Below are 18,433 nucleotides of genomic sequence, written 5' to 3' on the forward strand. Positions count from 1 at the left end.
TGCATTTACATCTGCAGTATCCTCTGTAGTGGAATTTGGGAGTAAGGATGGGAGTGGGTGAAGTTCTCAAATACTCTGCTAGGAGGGGACCATAATGGGAAGGCTATAATAATATAGCCAAATAATAATAGAGCCCAATTTTTCAGAAAATTTGATAATTAAAAAAAGGACAAAAATAGGGACATGTTGACAAGAAATTAAGCCACATGAAATGACGCTACCAAAAGCCCTGACAATGCCCCTGATAAGCCTGCAAAAAAAGCCCCAAATTACCTCTGAAGACAAGTGAGACTACAGATGGAATCCTGTTTTTACCCCCTTTTCCGGATATTGTCTGTAGCATTCTGACTGGAGTCAGAAGGATATTCAGTATCTCCCTTTGACTTTCTGAGATGACTAAAGTACTAAGGATGGCCAGAAAAAAATATTTTCTGAGTCAAGAGATATGTAATGAAAGAGAAAGGAAAGGAAGGAGTTGTGGTTACAGTTGTTGCTATGTTGAGCTGGATTATATTCATCATGACATTTTTTCTACACTTTATCTTAAAAGAAATCATACATTTTTTTCCACTTGTTTTAACAAAAAGAAAACAAACCCTGATAGCACATTCAGTCTTCTCTGAGAATGTCACAGTCCCTCCTTAACATGGATATGTTCCAGCAACAGAACCAATGGAGTGCATGGACAAACTTCCTTCAAAAATGTCTTAGTTATTATTTTTCACAATTACTTAACATTAAAAGGTCTTCAATTGTACAAGACCACATGAGCAAGGACAGCAGGCAGCTAGGAAGATTTATGACCACAAGATCGCTGTGAAAATCACTGACAGTCAATCACAGATGCTTCAAAAGGAGTGTGGGAACAGCCAGTGAGGAAAAAATATTGCCAAGCTCACTATCTGGAACACTTTTTAAATTTTTTTTCTTAAAACGACTATGTAGTAATTTTACATAGCCCTACATATCAAGGAAACTCTTATTCACACACATAACCTTAGGTATGACTTAAACTTCTTCCCAGGCAGCTGAAATCTAACATTTAAAACACAGTGGACTTACTTTCTGCTCTTCATTTCCACATCTGTTAATGAAGAGCCATCCTTTCTCTCACTTTCTGTGTGCCATTTTATGTGTAGTAGTAAAGTAACTGCACTTTACTACATGTGTGCACAGCACTGATCACAAAGAGATACTGCCACTAAGCACTATGGTGGTCCTCAGCCAGGCTGCTGATTGCTTGTACAGACAGCCTCTGTGACAGAAAAATCCCAACAACTTACTCCATAGTCTCTGTTCACATCACTAATCTGCCAATAGCTGTTTGGAACACCCATCCTGTTATATTCTTCATTGAGGTCCACAAGCTTCCACCCTTGCTCTCGTTCTTCTTTATCTAATTTTGGATTGAAGGAGAAGCAATACAGCTCTTCATATTTCACTGGGAAAAGAAATAAGCAAAGAAACAGAAAGGGTAAATTACTTCAGATTTCTCGTCCTGAAATCACACTTCAGAATTTGGCATGGACCTTGATGCAGTTTCCTTTCAAAGAGCACACTTTGCTTCACAAAAGCACATATCCTGCTTTATATCTACTGTAAAGTAAACTTTGAAAGTACATGCTCTTTTGTTGTTTGTATATGTTCCAATGTATGTGCCTTAAAGAGAAGTGCTACTTAAAATAGACTGTTCTGCTAGTCTTCAGTAGATTTGTAAAAACTATCCCCAGCACAAAGACAAAATGTCAGCAATATGCTTTCATCCAAAGAAAACTCAAGCCAGTGCCAGAGTAAGCACTGGTTATTCAAAAGAATTTGCAATCTAGAGGTAGTTTAGAAGTTCCTTTATTAATGTAACATCTATCCTGTGGCAAAGAAAAAAGTTATGAGCAACGGACTTTGCAGCACATTCTTCCAAAAATGAAAAAAAACCCCTCAGTAGTCATTGTCCCTAATTTAGAAAGGTTTCCAACAGATCCAATGAAATCATAGTTTTGTGGACTGCAAAATTCAGTCCCTGAATTATTAGCAAATGCATTTGAGATGCACATGATATAATAGCATAAAAGAAGCATGTGCTACATCAAATATTTTATCATCATCAGGAAGTTGTTTAAGCAGCTATGCCACCTGTCCCCCTTGACCGGGTACCATTTATGAAAGTTTGGTGGTGCTGGAATTTTTAAACTTTATTTTAGGAGTATATATCCATTTAATTAATCCTAATCCTGGTGACCAGTGGCAGCCAGACATCACTGCCATTGAATCCCAGCTGTTACAGGGATGTTCATGTTAACTCTGTCAGGAACATACTGAAAATCAACAAAGACTTGAGTAGGGAGAAAAAAGAGAATTTTTCCACATTTTCCAGCAGTTTAAACTGCTTCTGTATTCTCTAATTTCAAATTTCTGGCATAGCACAGACAAGAAAACAGTATGGTTTATTTCTCACATGTTAACCTAAAGTTTTAGCACAATCCATAAATCCAAGCTAAGCCTTTAGTAGCAATCTGAGTTTCTGTTTTCACTGCTTTATTGTCAGAAGCATCTGGATTTTCTTTCCAATGGACCTGCTGTTCACAGGCCCAAGGAAAGCCTTTAAAAATCTACCTGTGTCCAGGCTACTTATGAATGAAGTCTGCCTCAACATTATGTGTTATCACATGATGGTATCTGCACACAGCAACAAAAATGTTCAAGTATTAGTAGTCAGTGCTTTACCACATCTTTGCCAGTACTTACAGGACCTTTCCCAAACTTTCAGTAATTTTGCCATAAACATCTGCAATCCTGCTATTAAACATGTAGTATCTTATGGGCAGCTTGTTTTACAAAATTGCTTAATTAAGCAAAAAGGCCAAATTCAGCTGACAGCTTGACCTTATTAAAATTTAGCAAAAATAAAATTAAGCATAATCTTCATCTTTACTGTAACTAAGACATCAGATAGCATGGAACATGTTAAGCTGGTATACAATGTGAGCTTCTCTCAGGAGTGAATGAAAAGAACAGGCAGAGAACGGAAAATAGAGCCTGAATAGGTCAAATTATCTGCTCATGGAGTAAAAAATACCTTCCAGTGCTGAGTAACCATATTATCCAAAGGAAGTACAGCTTCATGCCCTGACAAAATGACAGGGAAGAGCACAGTCAGGTACAAATGACTCAGCTTGAATCAGAGCCTTCTAATTTTGAGTAGGTAGGCAAGATCTTATGCTGCCTCAAATCATGATCAGATAGTTTGCTGGAGAAGGAAAACTGCTGTGCAGCTAAACCATGCAAAGAGCTAATTCTGCAGTGCTGTTACTGCATCTTCTTTACTCAGACCTTCTTGTCCACTGCAGTCAGTCACTGAACTTGTATTCAGGGTCCTCAGCTACTCCTCCTTTCATCATTCTGGTGCACAGCAGCACGCACACCTCCTCCTGCCTCCAAGAAAAAGGATTACAGAATCACATGCCTTCCAGCATACATGAACATGTACTTGCAGCTGAGGTGCATGGAATGAATCCAGATTTTCATCAGCAGAATCACTGATGGAATTTTTCTAATTGTTTTCAATTTCTCTGATTACTTTCACCCTGCATCACCTAGCTAACCAGGTTAATTCTGCTACAGTTAGGAGGTACTACTGCTACTATTAGTACTTCATAGAACTCAGTAGCTGTGCTGGTGGACTGTGCAATTTTTGAGCCCTCTATACAGTAGATAAAATTGGTACTCTCCTAACAAGAAAAAAATTTAAAAATTAAATCCAGTTGTCAGCTTTGTAAATACTGTAATACATAATTTCTTTGAATATTGTTAAAATAATAATAAGGAACCAAAGCTGGTGTTATATTTATAAAGTCATGGTTTAAAATAAAAAATCCAGAAGTTTTTTCAGTTGGGCTTAGGAGAGCACAGTGCAGAGAAGAGCTATAATGTAGGCAATTAAATGTTGGACTTTGATGCAACATTTGTTTTTTCCTTGAAAAGGGGAAAGGTTTCAAAAGGACATTGAACTGAATTCAGAAACACACAGGGAATATTCAAAATGTAGATAATAACAGGCCAAAACACAGGCAGCTCAGTAAAATAAAACAACTACTTGCTGCTAAATCTTTCACTGATTTTAAGGAATTTCTGCACAGCACAAAGCTCAAAATGGAAATCTTGACAGGACCACTAAATGTATTGTAAAGTTGTTGTTACAACAGAGACATAAAAGTTACCTGAATTTAGAATATTCTCCTACATTTACACAAGTCATCCAGCAAATGAGTTGTACACAATATATCTTTATATTATATATCATGGCCCATGATGCCCTAGAGTGTTATTTTAAATAATATGTCATATTTTATGGAGTAAACTACTTGTTATAATGAGCTTTCTTCATTGATCTACAAACGATTATATCAATATTTCTCTCACAACGCATCTCTATCGAACCTTTTTTCTTAACCTGCAAAGGACAAAGATGCACAGTTACATTTCTTCCATTAAATTTCCCCTCCTCAGGATGAAGGCTGACTTTTGTGCTGTTTTCTTCCCATACCTGGCCGAGCCAGCCGGATCAGGGATATGTAAACGTCATGGCAGTCCCGTTCCTGAGGGATCACCAGATGGATCACCTGGAAGTTCTTGCAGCGGATCAGTAAGGGGCAACCAGTGGCAGTGGTGGCTTGCTTCTCAATAGAGGAAATCTGGCTGTGGAGAACCTGAGGGGAATTGAAAAGAGTTATGCTAGTCAAATCTTTAAGAAGAACAGCAATTATTTATAATGATGTGCCAGAGCAGGCACAGTAGCTTCCACTACTCTTTCAGAAAACCCTCATGCTCCTCCTCTTGTGGTTTGATTCTATTTCCAGCTTCAGGCTCAAGCAGCTCGATACATCACCTGCAGACAAAGAGGCATTTCTGGAGTGTTTCAGCTGCTCAAACACCAGCCTGCTCACATTACCAAAGCTTTTTGTTTGTTCGCTTTAGTGTAAGCTAGTGGTTGTCAAGGGTCTTTTCATCTGTTTGCACAGGGAAACGATGAACCAGCATCAGTTACATAAGGCTAAAATATTGTGCCTCCTCATGGGTAGAACGGTAATGCTGATATAACTTTAAATACTGCATCAAATGAGATGAAGCATTACAATAAAAATCTGGTCAGGAATAGTGGGATCAAAGGAAGATGGAGTTAATTAGTGCAAAAATGGACAGGGACTGCATAATTAAGCTACATAAAAGACTCTTCAATATATGACACCAAGCAACAGCTGTACCTATATGTGTACATGTGTGCTGGTTTTGGCTGGGGCAGAGTTACTTTCCTTCACAGTGATTGCCATGGGGCTGTGTTCTGGATTTGCACTGAACACAGGGTTGATCATATAGAGATGGCTTTGTTATCGCTTACACAGAGCCAAGGCTGACTGCAATGCTGGCCAGGAAACTGAGAGTGATGTGGGCTGGGAGGAGGCACAGCCAGGACAGGTGACCCCAGCTGACCCAAGGGATATTCCAGACCCTGTGACACCATGCTCAGTGTGTGAAGTGGAAGGAAGCAGGAAGCAGGGCACATTTGGAGTGATGGCATTCACCTTTCCAAGTCACTGTTACATGTGATGGGCTCTGCTCTCCTGGAGAAGGCTCGGCACCTGCCTGCCCATGGGAAGCAGTGAATTTGCTCCTTGTTTTGATTTGCCTGTCTGTGTGGCTTTTCCTTTCCTAATTAAACTCTCTTGATCTTAACCCATTTTCTACCTTTTACTCTTTAGCTTCTCTCCCTGATTCTGCTGGTTGGGAGCAGAGTGGCTGCATGGGGCTTGGTCAATGGTTGGGGTTAAAAAACAAGAAAAGGCAATATATTTTGTCAATCAATTAATCAATCAATCAAAACAGCTATTTCAACTTACTACTTTATTAAAAAAGATAAAGTATTAAACAAAAAAAAAATCACTGATTCAACACTACCAGTAAAGGAGAAGGCCAAGAATTGACAGGTTCATATTCAAGGCATTTCTCCTCAGTTCTTACTGGATGATAGGAGCAACAGTGCAGTTTACAGCAGCTGTTCCTCAGTCAATCACATCTGGTATTCATACAGTGAAGGCCCTTCTCTTCCTCTTACTATACTGTAATATCTAGAATCCACTGAAAATTTTTGAAAATTGCTAGGCTAGAACTTCACATGGCCTCATAAAAGCATCCATATTAAGTAATTAACTATTTTTAAAGTGTTTTGGAAGTAATTTTCAAACTACCATCAGTAAAGTGCCATGCACTTAGAGCTACTGAAAAAATAAAAATTCATACCCAGGTTTCTTTGCGGGTTTCAGAACCATTCTCCACAAATATGACGTGGGTCGCTGTTAAATACAAGGTTCCCACCACAGCTCTTCTTGAGGATAAACGATCAAGTAACCTAACATTTTCCACCTATACAAAAAAGTGACAGAGGAAAAAGAAAGAAATTATTAGGCTATGACAGAAAGCTCAATAGTGAGAGCTCAGTGTTCACATTTTGTCTATTACAAAGTTCTTTTCAGGACAACATTAAATATCAAAGAAGTATAACTATATGAGAAAATGTGATTATGTGATTTATTTTCAGATCTTCCTAATTTTCCTTTTCTCCCCTCTCTTGTGGTACCTCTGTATCCAAAAAGCTGTTACCTAACACTTTCAAAAGACATATTCTCACTTAAGTTCTTCCTTGTGATCTCATCTTACCTAAACCATGTGACAGCAAGGCAAGGCCTGTCTTTCAGTAAAACTCTTACTCCATTCCAGCTAAATTAAAATAATAATAATAGGAGATAATACTGGTAGAGTGCCTTTCTTCATTGGGTCTCAATCAGGCAAATTTTCTTCCATCCAAATCTCTGTTAAGATTTAAAACAACATTAAAAGAGTTTAAAAGAAACTTTTTGATGTTGCTCCCTACATTCCTGTTAGGGTTGACAGCAGAGGTCACACTGGAAGTTTTTGCCTTCAGTATCTTTTCAACAGACTCAAGAGCTCCACTTCCACTGCTCCCCCACCTTGGGCACAAAATGGGCATTCTCCCTTTGCTGCACTTCTGACAACAGGAGAGTCTAAAACACATTATTAACTCTCAGATCACCAGCTTGTGACTCATACATCATTAGCATTTTGTATATGGCATGTGCTATAGGCACCTTTTAGGGGTAGGAACTAGATGATCTTTAAGGTCCCTTTGAACACAAATGGTTCTAGGGTTCCATGATTTCTGACTGAGAAACCAGAATACTTTAAGAAGTCAACAAGTTAGATATTAGATAGATATTCAGCAGGATAAAATCTGTCCAAAACAGTTACCAGTTTGGTCCCATGGGTTTGACGGATCTCCTACTACAACAACTTCAAAACTATTATTAGTTGATTTTCCTGAAAAACAGAATGCCAGCATCTGAGAATTACATGTTTGCAATGTGTATTCCAAATACATTGCACTATTTTACAAATAGGAATAAAGAAAACATTAAAATGAGAATAAGCCCATTTAGTAGCAAAATGCTTAAACCAAACCATTATTAAAGCAGAGTCATCTCCCTCAAGGCCAGTTATAATCTGTTTTAAACAAAAATGAAACTATTTATTTAAACAAAAAAGGCTGCTAGAAAGCATGGATGAAGTCTTTTCCCAGGGCCATCTACTTCAGAGGTCATGTATTGGCTTGAGAAGGAATGGAAGAAATACAATATTAACCAAGCATGCATCCAGCAGCAAGCAAAAGAGGAGGGATAATACAAAAGAAAAATGTAGGCAGTGCCCTTCTGAAAGAAACCCACAAAACCAATAAAAATCAGCATTTTCTGGATGAAGAAAGGTTCCTACACTGCAGTCCAGCCCGCAAGGGCTCTGCTGCACAGGCACTGATCTTGCACAAGGCACTCAACACTCACCCCAGCCTACAAAGTGAGCTAGCATGGGCCATGAAACACAACCTAGCAGGCATCCACACAGCAGGACAGGGCTGAGGGATGCATTTCTAGACCTGGGTCACATCCTTCCCCACTCATCAATCACAGCCCCATGACTGAAAAATGCTGACCAACAAAGCTCCTCTTTGGTTGTGGTTGTTTGTTTTTTTTAATACAGAACTACAAATAAATTAAAGGTTGGATCTGAATGAACAGGAACAGTTGCAGTAAGAGCTGTGTGGTAAGTCTGATTTCACCAAAGCAAATGCAGTGGCTGCAGCAGGAGATCAGAATTCACCTCTGTCTGCAGTTTGTCTCTCAAGAACAGACAGCAACAGCTGAGGGAAGCGTGAGAGGCAGGCATGCACTCATGCTCCCTCAGGATCTCAGCCCAGCTCTGGGGCCTTCCTAAGATGAGGTCACACTTTTTAATAGCCACAACTGTGTTTACATTCCATTAATTTTATTAAATAACATCTTGTACATCTGTCAATTATTGGCATCCGTAACATCCTGTGAGAGTGAACTTCACATTTCATCTATACATTGTACAATAAATTCCTTCCTCCTGCTCTTTTTGAACCTGTCACCAGTTATGTGCCACACGTGCTGTTACAGATCCTTCCCTCCATCCTCGTGCTCCAAGAGTGAAAAGCCCAACTTTACATAGCTGTGACCTTTATGGAAGCTATTCCAGACAAGCTCTTCCACACTTTTGATTATTCTGCATGAGGTCTACTTCCTGAGAAAAGTCCAAAAGTGCAAACAGAACTCAAAGATTGGATGTACAACAGGTTTCTGTAGTTTGTGTAGTGGAATAGTGATGTTTGCTGTTTTGCTTTTAATTTAGTTTTTAAAAGTCCTCAAATATTGCTTGCTTTTTTGTCCTCTGCTGAACAAGCTGGGGTTTGGGTTAGTTTTGGGGTTTTTTTTGGTTTTGTTTTTTTTAGAACTAGCAATTGTAACTCTTAGTCATGCCTGCATATATAAGTTAAGATCTACCCCCTATGTATATCATCTTATATTTATTAATGATAAATTTAGTCCATCAGTATAATGAGGCATTGCTCAATCTTAGATTTCACTCTGCTGATCAAAGGATCCAGAGAATGAGCCTTCTTCTTCTCCTGCACTCTCCCAATCAGGAAAAGAAAGATGTGTCCAGCAGTTTCTTTAAACCTAGAGAGTTTGGGAATAAAAGGAATGGAAACATATTCATTTCCACAAAAGGGAAGCACACACATAATAGTGCTTTGGAAGAAGCGATTTTTTTCTATCTAAAAAGTCGCAGCATGCTGAGAAATCAGCATTAATTGCCAAAATTTATATCAGAAAGAGGTAATAATTATTTTTCTGTTTTTTCCCTATGAAACAATGCTCCACTTTTTCACCAAAACAACTGTAGACTTTATTGGAGAATGTAGGAAATTATGTACGCACTGACATGTTAGGAAAAAGCACAGACCATGCTCATGTGCTTCACCTAAAATGAATAATTGGTGGCAGAGACCAGGTCAGAAAACACAAGTCTGTAAAGCTGAGAGCTGGAAGACCACAAGGAATTAGAAAACATTAGCTAATGCAGTCTAGAGAGGGGCATCTAAGTAAAACTTCCATAATTTAAATAATTAATTCAAAGCTCTTGCCTCTTCATTTTTTTTCCTCCTTTTTTATTTTTCCTTCCTGATGACTGTGGTTGTCTAGACCTAAAGAAAAGACCACCAGGAGATTCATTTCAATAACTAAAAGTGCTTACATGAAGATAAATAAAGTTGCCCAGAAAGTCTATTTCCAATGCAACACAGATGACAGAAAAAAGGAGGCAAAAATAGAAGTTAAAGGGAACGCAGATTAAGAACAGATGGAAGGCACTTTTTACTCATAGAATAAACATGACAATTGACTTATGAACAAGGTTGCCAGGAGGTCATTCAAGAAAAAATGTCATATTAGGGAAAATCATGGGCCAAAGTTTTATTCAGGCACAACTCCCACCAGTTTAAATGGGACTCCCACCTAAGGAAGAACAGCAAGCATATGACCCTGAAAGCATTTGGAAAAGTTTGCCTGCCAAAATGTTATTCCTAAAAATATTCAAGTACCCTAATTTGTTTTCATTTTGAGTTTAAATAACTTTTTTTATAAGCTTTGACTGCATTGCCTATTTTTGAATGCTTTTTGAATATGCTACCTTCATCCTCACTTCTTTAAGCTGTTTCAGTGTCTCCAAACATGTCACCATCTCAAAACAGTGCAGAAGTTACTGCTACTATTTCAGGCTGTTCACAGCTCCACGTGGGAAAGCTTTTTCAGATAAATACAGGATCAGTTCTGACTGTGGGCTCAGAATGAGTAGGGAAAGGAGAAGCAAAACTGTACAGCAGATTGGCTGTACACCAGAACTGGAGCTTCCTGTCACAGCAAAGCTCATGTGGAGCAGGAAGATGCTATCTGACACAAAATGGTCTCTACTGTAGGATTTTCCAATAAAATTAAATTTGAATTATGAAATAAAAATCTCAAAGAGCTTTTTTCTCGCTGAATAGGTTTTGAGTCTGTGTGTTTGCTTCCTATGCTTTAGCTAACCTGAAGAGGAAGGCACTTGAACAGCTAGTTCTGCCACGGTCATTGCTGACCTGCTCATTATCACTGAGCATCTTGAAGAAGCTGAAAAGCCTAGAACAAAAGAGATCAGCTCCCATGTCACCAAGTGTTCCCTGTTCCTTTAGGAGGAGCCCTGACTAATTCATCTCCTCTAATTCCTTATCCCAAGAAGGAGAAAGGCCAGAAAACCCTCCCAGACAGGAGAAAGCTGCCAATTAAAGGTAAGCAGGGAATGTCCTCACTCAGGCCACATCTTCAGGAGCTTCTCTATTGTTCAGACACTTGAAATTCATTGCTCTACCACAACCCATAAAAGCATGTTTTATGTATAAGCTGATAAACTACCTCGAAATTTGGCTGCACAAATGAGTTTCAGTGATTCTCCAAGGATAAAGAAAGGCCACTTCCACAAACTTCTCTGCTGCTGAAAAAGCTGACCCAAAGCCAAGGCTGGGCCCTGGGGGCACACACTTAGCCCTACAGAGACTTCTTCTTGTCCATCCCCTTGGCCTCCTGGACTGACCAGGGGTTTCTGCTGCCTTCCCTCCTCTCCTCATGAGGTTACCCCCAGGAGTAAAAGCAAGAAGAAACTGCATCCTGGGAATTCATGACAGGACTCTCGCTGGCCTTAGCACTGCCAGCAGACAAAAGCTAAGGGAAGAGCTTGTGAAAGCCAAAAGCCTGAGCCTAATGAGAAAAAAGGAGCACAGCTGGTATGGTTGGAGGCCAAGTGGAACATTTGAGCTTTCTTCACCCTGGTTGACCCCAGCTATCCATGTGTTTAGCATAATTCCTGAGAGTGAAAAAAGACCAAATGCTATGACTTTTTTTTCCAACACAAAGATAGTAGTGTTGTACTTGCTAAACAAAATATGTAATAAGTAATCTTTTTTGCATGATCTTGGAGTAAGAATAAAAGAAAACTGAATTGCCAATTGATGCTGCCTTTTAATGTGGTTTCCATTCTATTTCATAAGAATCATAAAAACTGTACTTGATCCATGTTACATTTTTATATTTCCCTCTCTGAAAAGATCTCCCAAGTGCAGTAAAATAATGCACAGTCTATGAAGTTAGATGGCTACCTATGTCAAAAGACTCAAACAAAGCCAAAAGTAAATAATTAAATTTAAGCAAAGATACCTTAAGAGATGCATTATAAAAAAGTTTCCTCAGGGCAAATCTGGCAGGATGGGGGGAAATATTCAAGAAAAATCTAAACAAGTTTAATCTTCTAAAGAAATAAAGTGAAATGGAGGAAAAGAGCTGAAAAAATATTAATGAATGATTCATAATAGCAAGACAGACAACAAACTACCTAATAATTTGGCTTAAAAAAGAAATTGTTCACTGCTAAGATCTATAAAGAGCAAGGTCAGCACCACATTAGCAGATACACCTGAGTAGCAGCTGCAGAATGGGAGCAACAAACAAGACCCTATTACAACAGTATAGAGCATTCCAATATGGCGCCAACACTAACACAAGGCTCATACATAAAACTTTCAGTCTGTATTAGATCTCATTTATCTGGAAAAGGAGAAGACAGCAACTAAGTGTATCCTATTAAAAATCCTATCTAACAGTTTTAATTTAGGAAAAACAATGATTCCTCAAGGCAGTAAATCTTAATACACTAGCCAAATTTGTTCCGATTTGGTTCTGAAAAGATATATAGGGAAAAAGAATTCTGCATGCAGCCAAAGGATACCAATAAGAAATATATCTTTAAACTCTTGTATTTGATACAGGCTTTTCTGTTACATGTTTGAAACCATGCCATGTTCAGCAGCCTATTTTAGAGCAGCAGTACCAAGTCATTTCAGCTGTGCAGGCCACGAGAGATTTGCATTAAAAATGGATTTGTAGGACTCCTTTTCTGGTAGCAGGGACCTGTCTTTCTCAGCAGAATACACCTGCACAGCAGGAAATGTCAGTGTGCATTTTCTATTGCAAATAGATTATTCCTTGAGTTTACAGACAGCAATGGCTCAAATACCACCCACTTGGGCCTAGAGATTCCAGCCTTGACCACCCCCAAGCCTAACTTCTCAAATCCTTCATTCCAATTTCAGTCCCCTACAATGCAAAAAAATATCAAAGAGGACCCTGCAGACATGCTGTCTTAATGATTTCCAGTACTATTTTTCAAGTGCAATAAGGTTTGGAGTTAGCAGTTTAGACATAAATACCAAGACAACAAATTAAAACACATGACTACCCATGATTTTTAGAGCTTGTTTTGTGACTTTATCCAGCTACCGCTTTATTGAGTGTCACATTATTGAAAATATGAAAGTCTTTGTGATCTTCTGGCCATTTTTGACTAAATATTTTGAGAATAATGGCTGTTATAAGACTTTGTTTAAATTGAAACTCACACTAAGAAGGTAGCTTGATGACTCTAATTCAAAACAAATATTTTATAGCACAATTCCAAACAGATATTTTAGGTCCAATCCCACAATATCTGGACAGTTTCTGCAGTTCTTATTTTCATTTTATCCACCTCCAGTCTGATGTTACCACAGAACATTTTCTGGGCATAGTACACTACAAAGCTCACTTGTGTTAAATTTATCCTTTGGGTTCAAACTTTCATAGCACAAAGTTGGAACAAATGGAGCCCAAAGAAAACTAAATTTCATTCTAAATAAGGAAGATTTATTAATAAGAAAAAAATCCATAACTCACAAAATCAGAGTTAAATGTGTCCAGGATTAGTGTATATGTTTTAATGCATCATTTGACTAAAGCAGTGAAGTAGAATGACATATTTGAAGCCATTAAACATTACTGGACCCAGAACAGGCTAAACAATTTTTAACCATGATGTAAAATGAGAAATGGTTATGAAATCAGAAAACACCAGCTGAATTGTAATACACACTGCTCTAAGTTGTATACTTAGAGGAAAGCACAAAAACCACCTTCACACAACACTCGAAAAGCAGAAAATCATCTTGGCACTTAAAAGATGTTGCATAATGTGTTTGCTGTCAGCTGATGACCCAAAACGCCATTAAAAGGCAAAGGCCATGCCAGCCTCACCTCCTCTACCTTTCCTAAGTAGCAAACTAAACACAAGTTTAGCCAAACTGTAGTACTGTAGTGAAGTGTCTGTGGCACTCCATTGCTCATTCCAGTGGGGGAAACAACCAGTTCACATCCCCAGGTGTTTCCCGATACCACACAACTGAAATACATCAAACTTTTCCAAAAGGAATTGTAGCTTGGATACAGAGACCATAACTATAATATCACACCTTATCTCAACCTAAGGCACACAGAGAGCAGTGGTAGAATATGCCAACTTACCTCAAAAAAAACATGGAGATCCAGCAACCCAGAACATGTCATAGGAAAGTAAAGACTAGGCATGCTGGGTTCAGTTTTGCTATTGATCTGGATAGACATCTTAACAAATGTTTTGCCATTTACATTGTCATATATGAAGCGGATATAAATTACATGGATTTCCTGATGGAGACTTTGTGAAAAAGGACATGTTATAAAATCTTATTAGAAATTAAGAATTATGGAAACTAGATTAAAAACAAAAGCAAACACATAGTTCACTTGCACATGCTGGAAATTTATTCTGTGCAGCAATACATCTGGTAGAGTGATTTGTCACTAGCGTGGGAGCAGATCTTAAATTCTGCCTGAGAGAGGCATCATTGAAAGGAAGTACCTCACTGTAACATCACAAAAATGAAAGCACTCCAGCAACTCAAGTCATCCCAAGTATTCTGTTAACACGGAGCCAAAAGAATTTCTGGGCTAAGCCCACTGAAGACAGCTAGTACACCAGGGAAAAACTGATGTGTTCTTTATTATAGGGCCATCAATAGGCCTGCTGACAATGTACAAACACAAATTATATGAACATATCTAGAGAGCTCTGGATCTTTCATCCTGTCCCTGGCCAGACATATCTCTACACATGCTCATAAAACGTGCTTCTAATCCTCTCAGAAGTATTGCTGATTTCTTTTTTTCTGAATGTTATGAGCTGTTTGTCATATTTTGGGTTTGGAAAGTTATCCTAAACCATCTTGCTGTTCAATCCAAACTCATGTCAGTCACTGGTTTTACTAATTTTTAATTTTTAAAGGGTATGGGAGTTATATATAATTCTATTCAGCAATGAGGGATGGTTTCCAACTTTTAAACTTAAATTATGGCCTTCATACACAGGATGGCATTTACCTTGTGAAAATACAGTGCCTATGTATGTTCATACAGGCATACATTATATATGCACCCTGTTTTCTACCAAGAGTATAATGACAGAACAACAGTGGTCAGCACACCAAATAGTGTGTCAGCAGGTGGATATGTACAGTCTGTTGGGAAAGCACCAGAATGGCCCTTGCAGTGGGAAATCCTACTCCAGAGGAGTCTTGCAAAACTTTGTGCGGGCAAAGGAGACACATAGGAGCTTCAACACAGACAGACATGGTAGAATACCTCCAAGAAAAACAACCTAAAACATATCTACAGAACAATGGATTGGACATAGGAAAGAGGTCCTGGGGTCATTGATGACATTGCTCTGAAATTATCAGAATCTGGAGGGCTGTGATCAAGATTTACTGTGAAGGCATGGGTAAGGTGAACATGGAATATTTATTGAACAAATCCTTGAAGCTAGAATGAAGCAATACTGAAGGAAGCTACTCAAGACTTTTCAATAGACAGGAGAAAATAATTTTTGTGAAGCTGTGATCTTCTGGAGCGTGCTTCCATGCAGGCTGTGGAGCCAGAGAGTGTCATCCTGTCTATAAGGAGCTCTGGCTAACTCACACAGAGAGGTCCATAAATGGACACTAATAGGAAGAGCTGGAACCTAATACATCTGTAAATGCTGAGAAGCTGCAGAATGTGGCCAGGTCTAAATGCTCTCTCTCCTCTGTCACTCTGACACAGAGTAGTTATGTTAATGAACTACTGACCCACCTGGTATGTAATTACCTTCTGCTTTTTTAATGTCTGTTATGTTTTATCAGATTAATTTTAATATTTATGAACCATAAATCACTACAGTCATATTTCTATTAAAACAATGGCTGAGACCTAAAGGGTGTTATGTAATATACATCTCCCTTTGAAGGAAAAGCTTTTACTTGGGCTAAGAATTTATCTTGCTTTTCCATGTGGCTGGGTTTGTGAATCAGGAAAGTATCATTATTCTGAGATTAATACCTCTGCAGAGCAGGGCAGTCACTTCTCAAATTTCTCTCAGGATAGGTTTGTATGGAGTCAGGAAATGTGACACCAGAGGCTAACATATGGTACTATGAGCTTTCCCTTACCTATTTTTACATTACAGGCATTGGAAAACATTTAATGTTCAGTTCCAAATTATCAAAACCAAATTCAGTAAAAACAAAACAAAACAAAAAACCCCAACAAGTACTGGTGACTTATTTTAAGATGAGGAATTAAAAAAAATCAATGGTATCAATTCTGTCAGGGAGCTGTAGATACATTGTTTTCTCAGTGTATTTAGGAGTAACTGGAGAGATTAAGTATTTTAGTAATCAATCAAAACATGTTGATTTTCTACATTTATATTGGAAATTTTAAAGGATTTTTGTACCCCTTGTACCTTTAAATCATTCTTCCTAAACTGCTCTATTATATCAGATACCTTTCAGCATAGCTATAATCTAAGAGACTGCCAGGATGCAGGACTGCGGAATCACCTCACACTGAGTTAAGATTTTCAGTGACCTGAGGCATTGGTACAGTGCCTTCTCACAGTATCAGATACAGAAATGGGTTTTACATATGCAGAGTAATATTTTCTGGACCAGGACCTGGTTGTAGAAAAGAAAATAGATAAGCTTCATTGCCTGCAACGGGGACCTGCCTGGGTCTCCCATTTGCAGCAAACACAACCATTTATTTTTTTAATATATTTTTCCACCCTTATTAGTTGTTTTTAATATTTTTCTCATTCAGGCTTTCAGCATTCTTCAGCAAATGGTCAACAGCATCTGTACGGACAACTTCCACTAATTGTACCTACCTGCAGGAGGACACAGCCATACTGTTCTGAAATTCTTCCTTCCCAAAAAGGGAGATAACAGGTAATGAAATGAGATTAGAAGGAAGGCAGTTGTTATAAATGCCTATCTTCTTACTAGATTTACAGCTTAACACCTAAAGGCTGAAAAAAATAGGCAAATAACAAGGCCCTGATCTCAAATTCATGCCAGCATATTAAATATTGATAACAAATAAAAACAAATTATTAATTTCGTATTTACTTATTATTAAATAAATACATAAATACACAAATATTTATTTATTATAATAAATACCAATATTTTTTATAATATATCCCACCCCATTTCGAATTAACATATTGCTCTGGTTCACTTTTTGTGATTACTTTTAATCTAAACCTATTTATGTGTTAAAACTGTATTTTTTTTTTTTTTTAGAGTAACGTGGCAATTTTGTTCAACAAATACAGGCCTAGTGCTTAGAAAGCTGTAGAAAAAAAAACGGATTACGTCGGCAAAAGATCAAACATTGCATAGAAACACTGAAGCCATTAATCTCCGAGCCCGAAATCTCGGGGCACAGGACAGGCGGCCGAGCAGCAGCGCCCCCGCCCATGGGGATGCCCGCAGCTGTCGGGCAGTGCCTGCTGTCCGAGGGGCTGACTGAGAATGCCGAGCAGCGCATCCCGCAGGGCAGCAAGCAGGCAGGCAGCCCGCAGCTTCAGCCGCAGGCCCGTACAGGCCGCAGGGCTGCGGGGCGAGGCTCCCCCGGGCCGGAGCCGGGCCCGGAGCGGGGATGCAGCCGCGGGCGGCGGGACCCACCTTGGGCATGCGGATGTGCTCCATGGCGGCAGCGCCGGGCCGGGCTCCTCACGCACCGCCCCCGCCGCCGAGCGGCCCTGCGCACCTGGCCTCTCCCCGCCGTGCTCCCGCCCTGCTGCTGAAAGCAACTGGGGTTTTTTTAATCATATAATTTCATTTGATGTTTTCCTGGCGTTTTCCGGCGCAGGTGGGAAGGAAGAAGGGAGGGCTTATTGCCGGCAGATGATGCGCCCGTGCTGCGATGCCGGCAGGTCAGCGGCTGGCTCCGCCTCCCCGGCAGCTGCCATGCCGCCCCGGCCGTGGGGATGCTCCGTGCCCACCCTGGCACGGCACGGCACGGCACGGCACGGCACGGCCCGGCACGGCACGGCACTGCCCGGCACGGCACGGCACGGCACTGCCCGGCACGGCACTGCCCGGCACGGCACTGCCCGGCACGGCACGGCACTGCCCGGCACGGCACGGCACGGCCCTGCACGGCACGGCACGGCACGGCACGGCACTGCCCGGCACGGCACGGCACTGCCCGGCACGGCACTGCCCGGCACGGCACGGCACGGCCCGGCACGGCACGGCACTGCCCGGCACGGCACGGCACTGCCCGGCACGGCACTGCCCGGCACGGCACGGCACTGCCCGGCACGGCACGGCACGGCACTGCCCGGCACGGCACGGCACGGCACTGCCCGCAGCCTCCGGCCCGCGGCCCCGAGCGCGCAGCCCGCACGGTGTGCTGTCTCACCGAGCGTTACATCGCTCTGCCCTTTCTTTCAGGGGAGATCAGATGGGAAGCTAAAGCGAGCTCTGTCTGAGATCGCCTCCCCCCGTTTTGTTTGTTTCCTCGCCTAGCGCGTACAATAGCTCAAAGACAGAAGCTCCACTTACTGAAACCGAAGCACTGGATTTTGTTTATCTCAAGTTCTGTGTGTCTGTAGTTGACGACTTTGCTGCATCCTCAGATTTGCACAAGGGAATATTTTCAGTGACACACAGTTTTCAGCCTTGTGTCAGAAATTCCTTTTGCCTTACCTATTGCCAGAGATGTGTTTCCTCTTGGAGCAAAAAGAA

General features: G+C 40.3%; 1 protein-coding gene across 4 annotated transcripts in view; it reads right to left on the reverse strand.

Moving 5' to 3' along the window:
* The window catches only part of MTMR7 (myotubularin related protein 7), a 41,664-nt gene extending 24,142 nt beyond the window's left edge, over positions 1-17,522 (reverse strand). For all 4 annotated transcript variants that reach the window (XM_059471055.1, XM_059471053.1, XM_059471054.1 and 1 more), the window contains exons 1-4: positions 17,366-17,522; positions 6,292-6,414; positions 4,541-4,703; positions 1,284-1,441 (exon numbers count right to left, since the gene is read on the reverse strand). In XM_059471055.1, the coding sequence (XP_059327038.1) occupies positions 1,284-1,441; positions 4,541-4,703; positions 6,292-6,414; positions 17,366-17,389 (468 nt within the window). In that variant the 5' untranslated portion in view covers positions 17,390-17,522. The remainder of the gene's footprint in view (positions 1-1,283; positions 1,442-4,540; positions 4,704-6,291; positions 6,415-17,365) is intronic.
* Between the last annotated feature and the right edge of the window lie 911 nt (positions 17,523-18,433).

Source organism: Ammospiza nelsoni, chromosome 4 (genome assembly GCF_027579445.1).
Source record: "Ammospiza nelsoni isolate bAmmNel1 chromosome 4, bAmmNel1.pri, whole genome shotgun sequence".
Lineage (NCBI taxonomy): Eukaryota > Metazoa > Chordata > Aves > Passeriformes > Passerellidae > Ammospiza > Ammospiza nelsoni.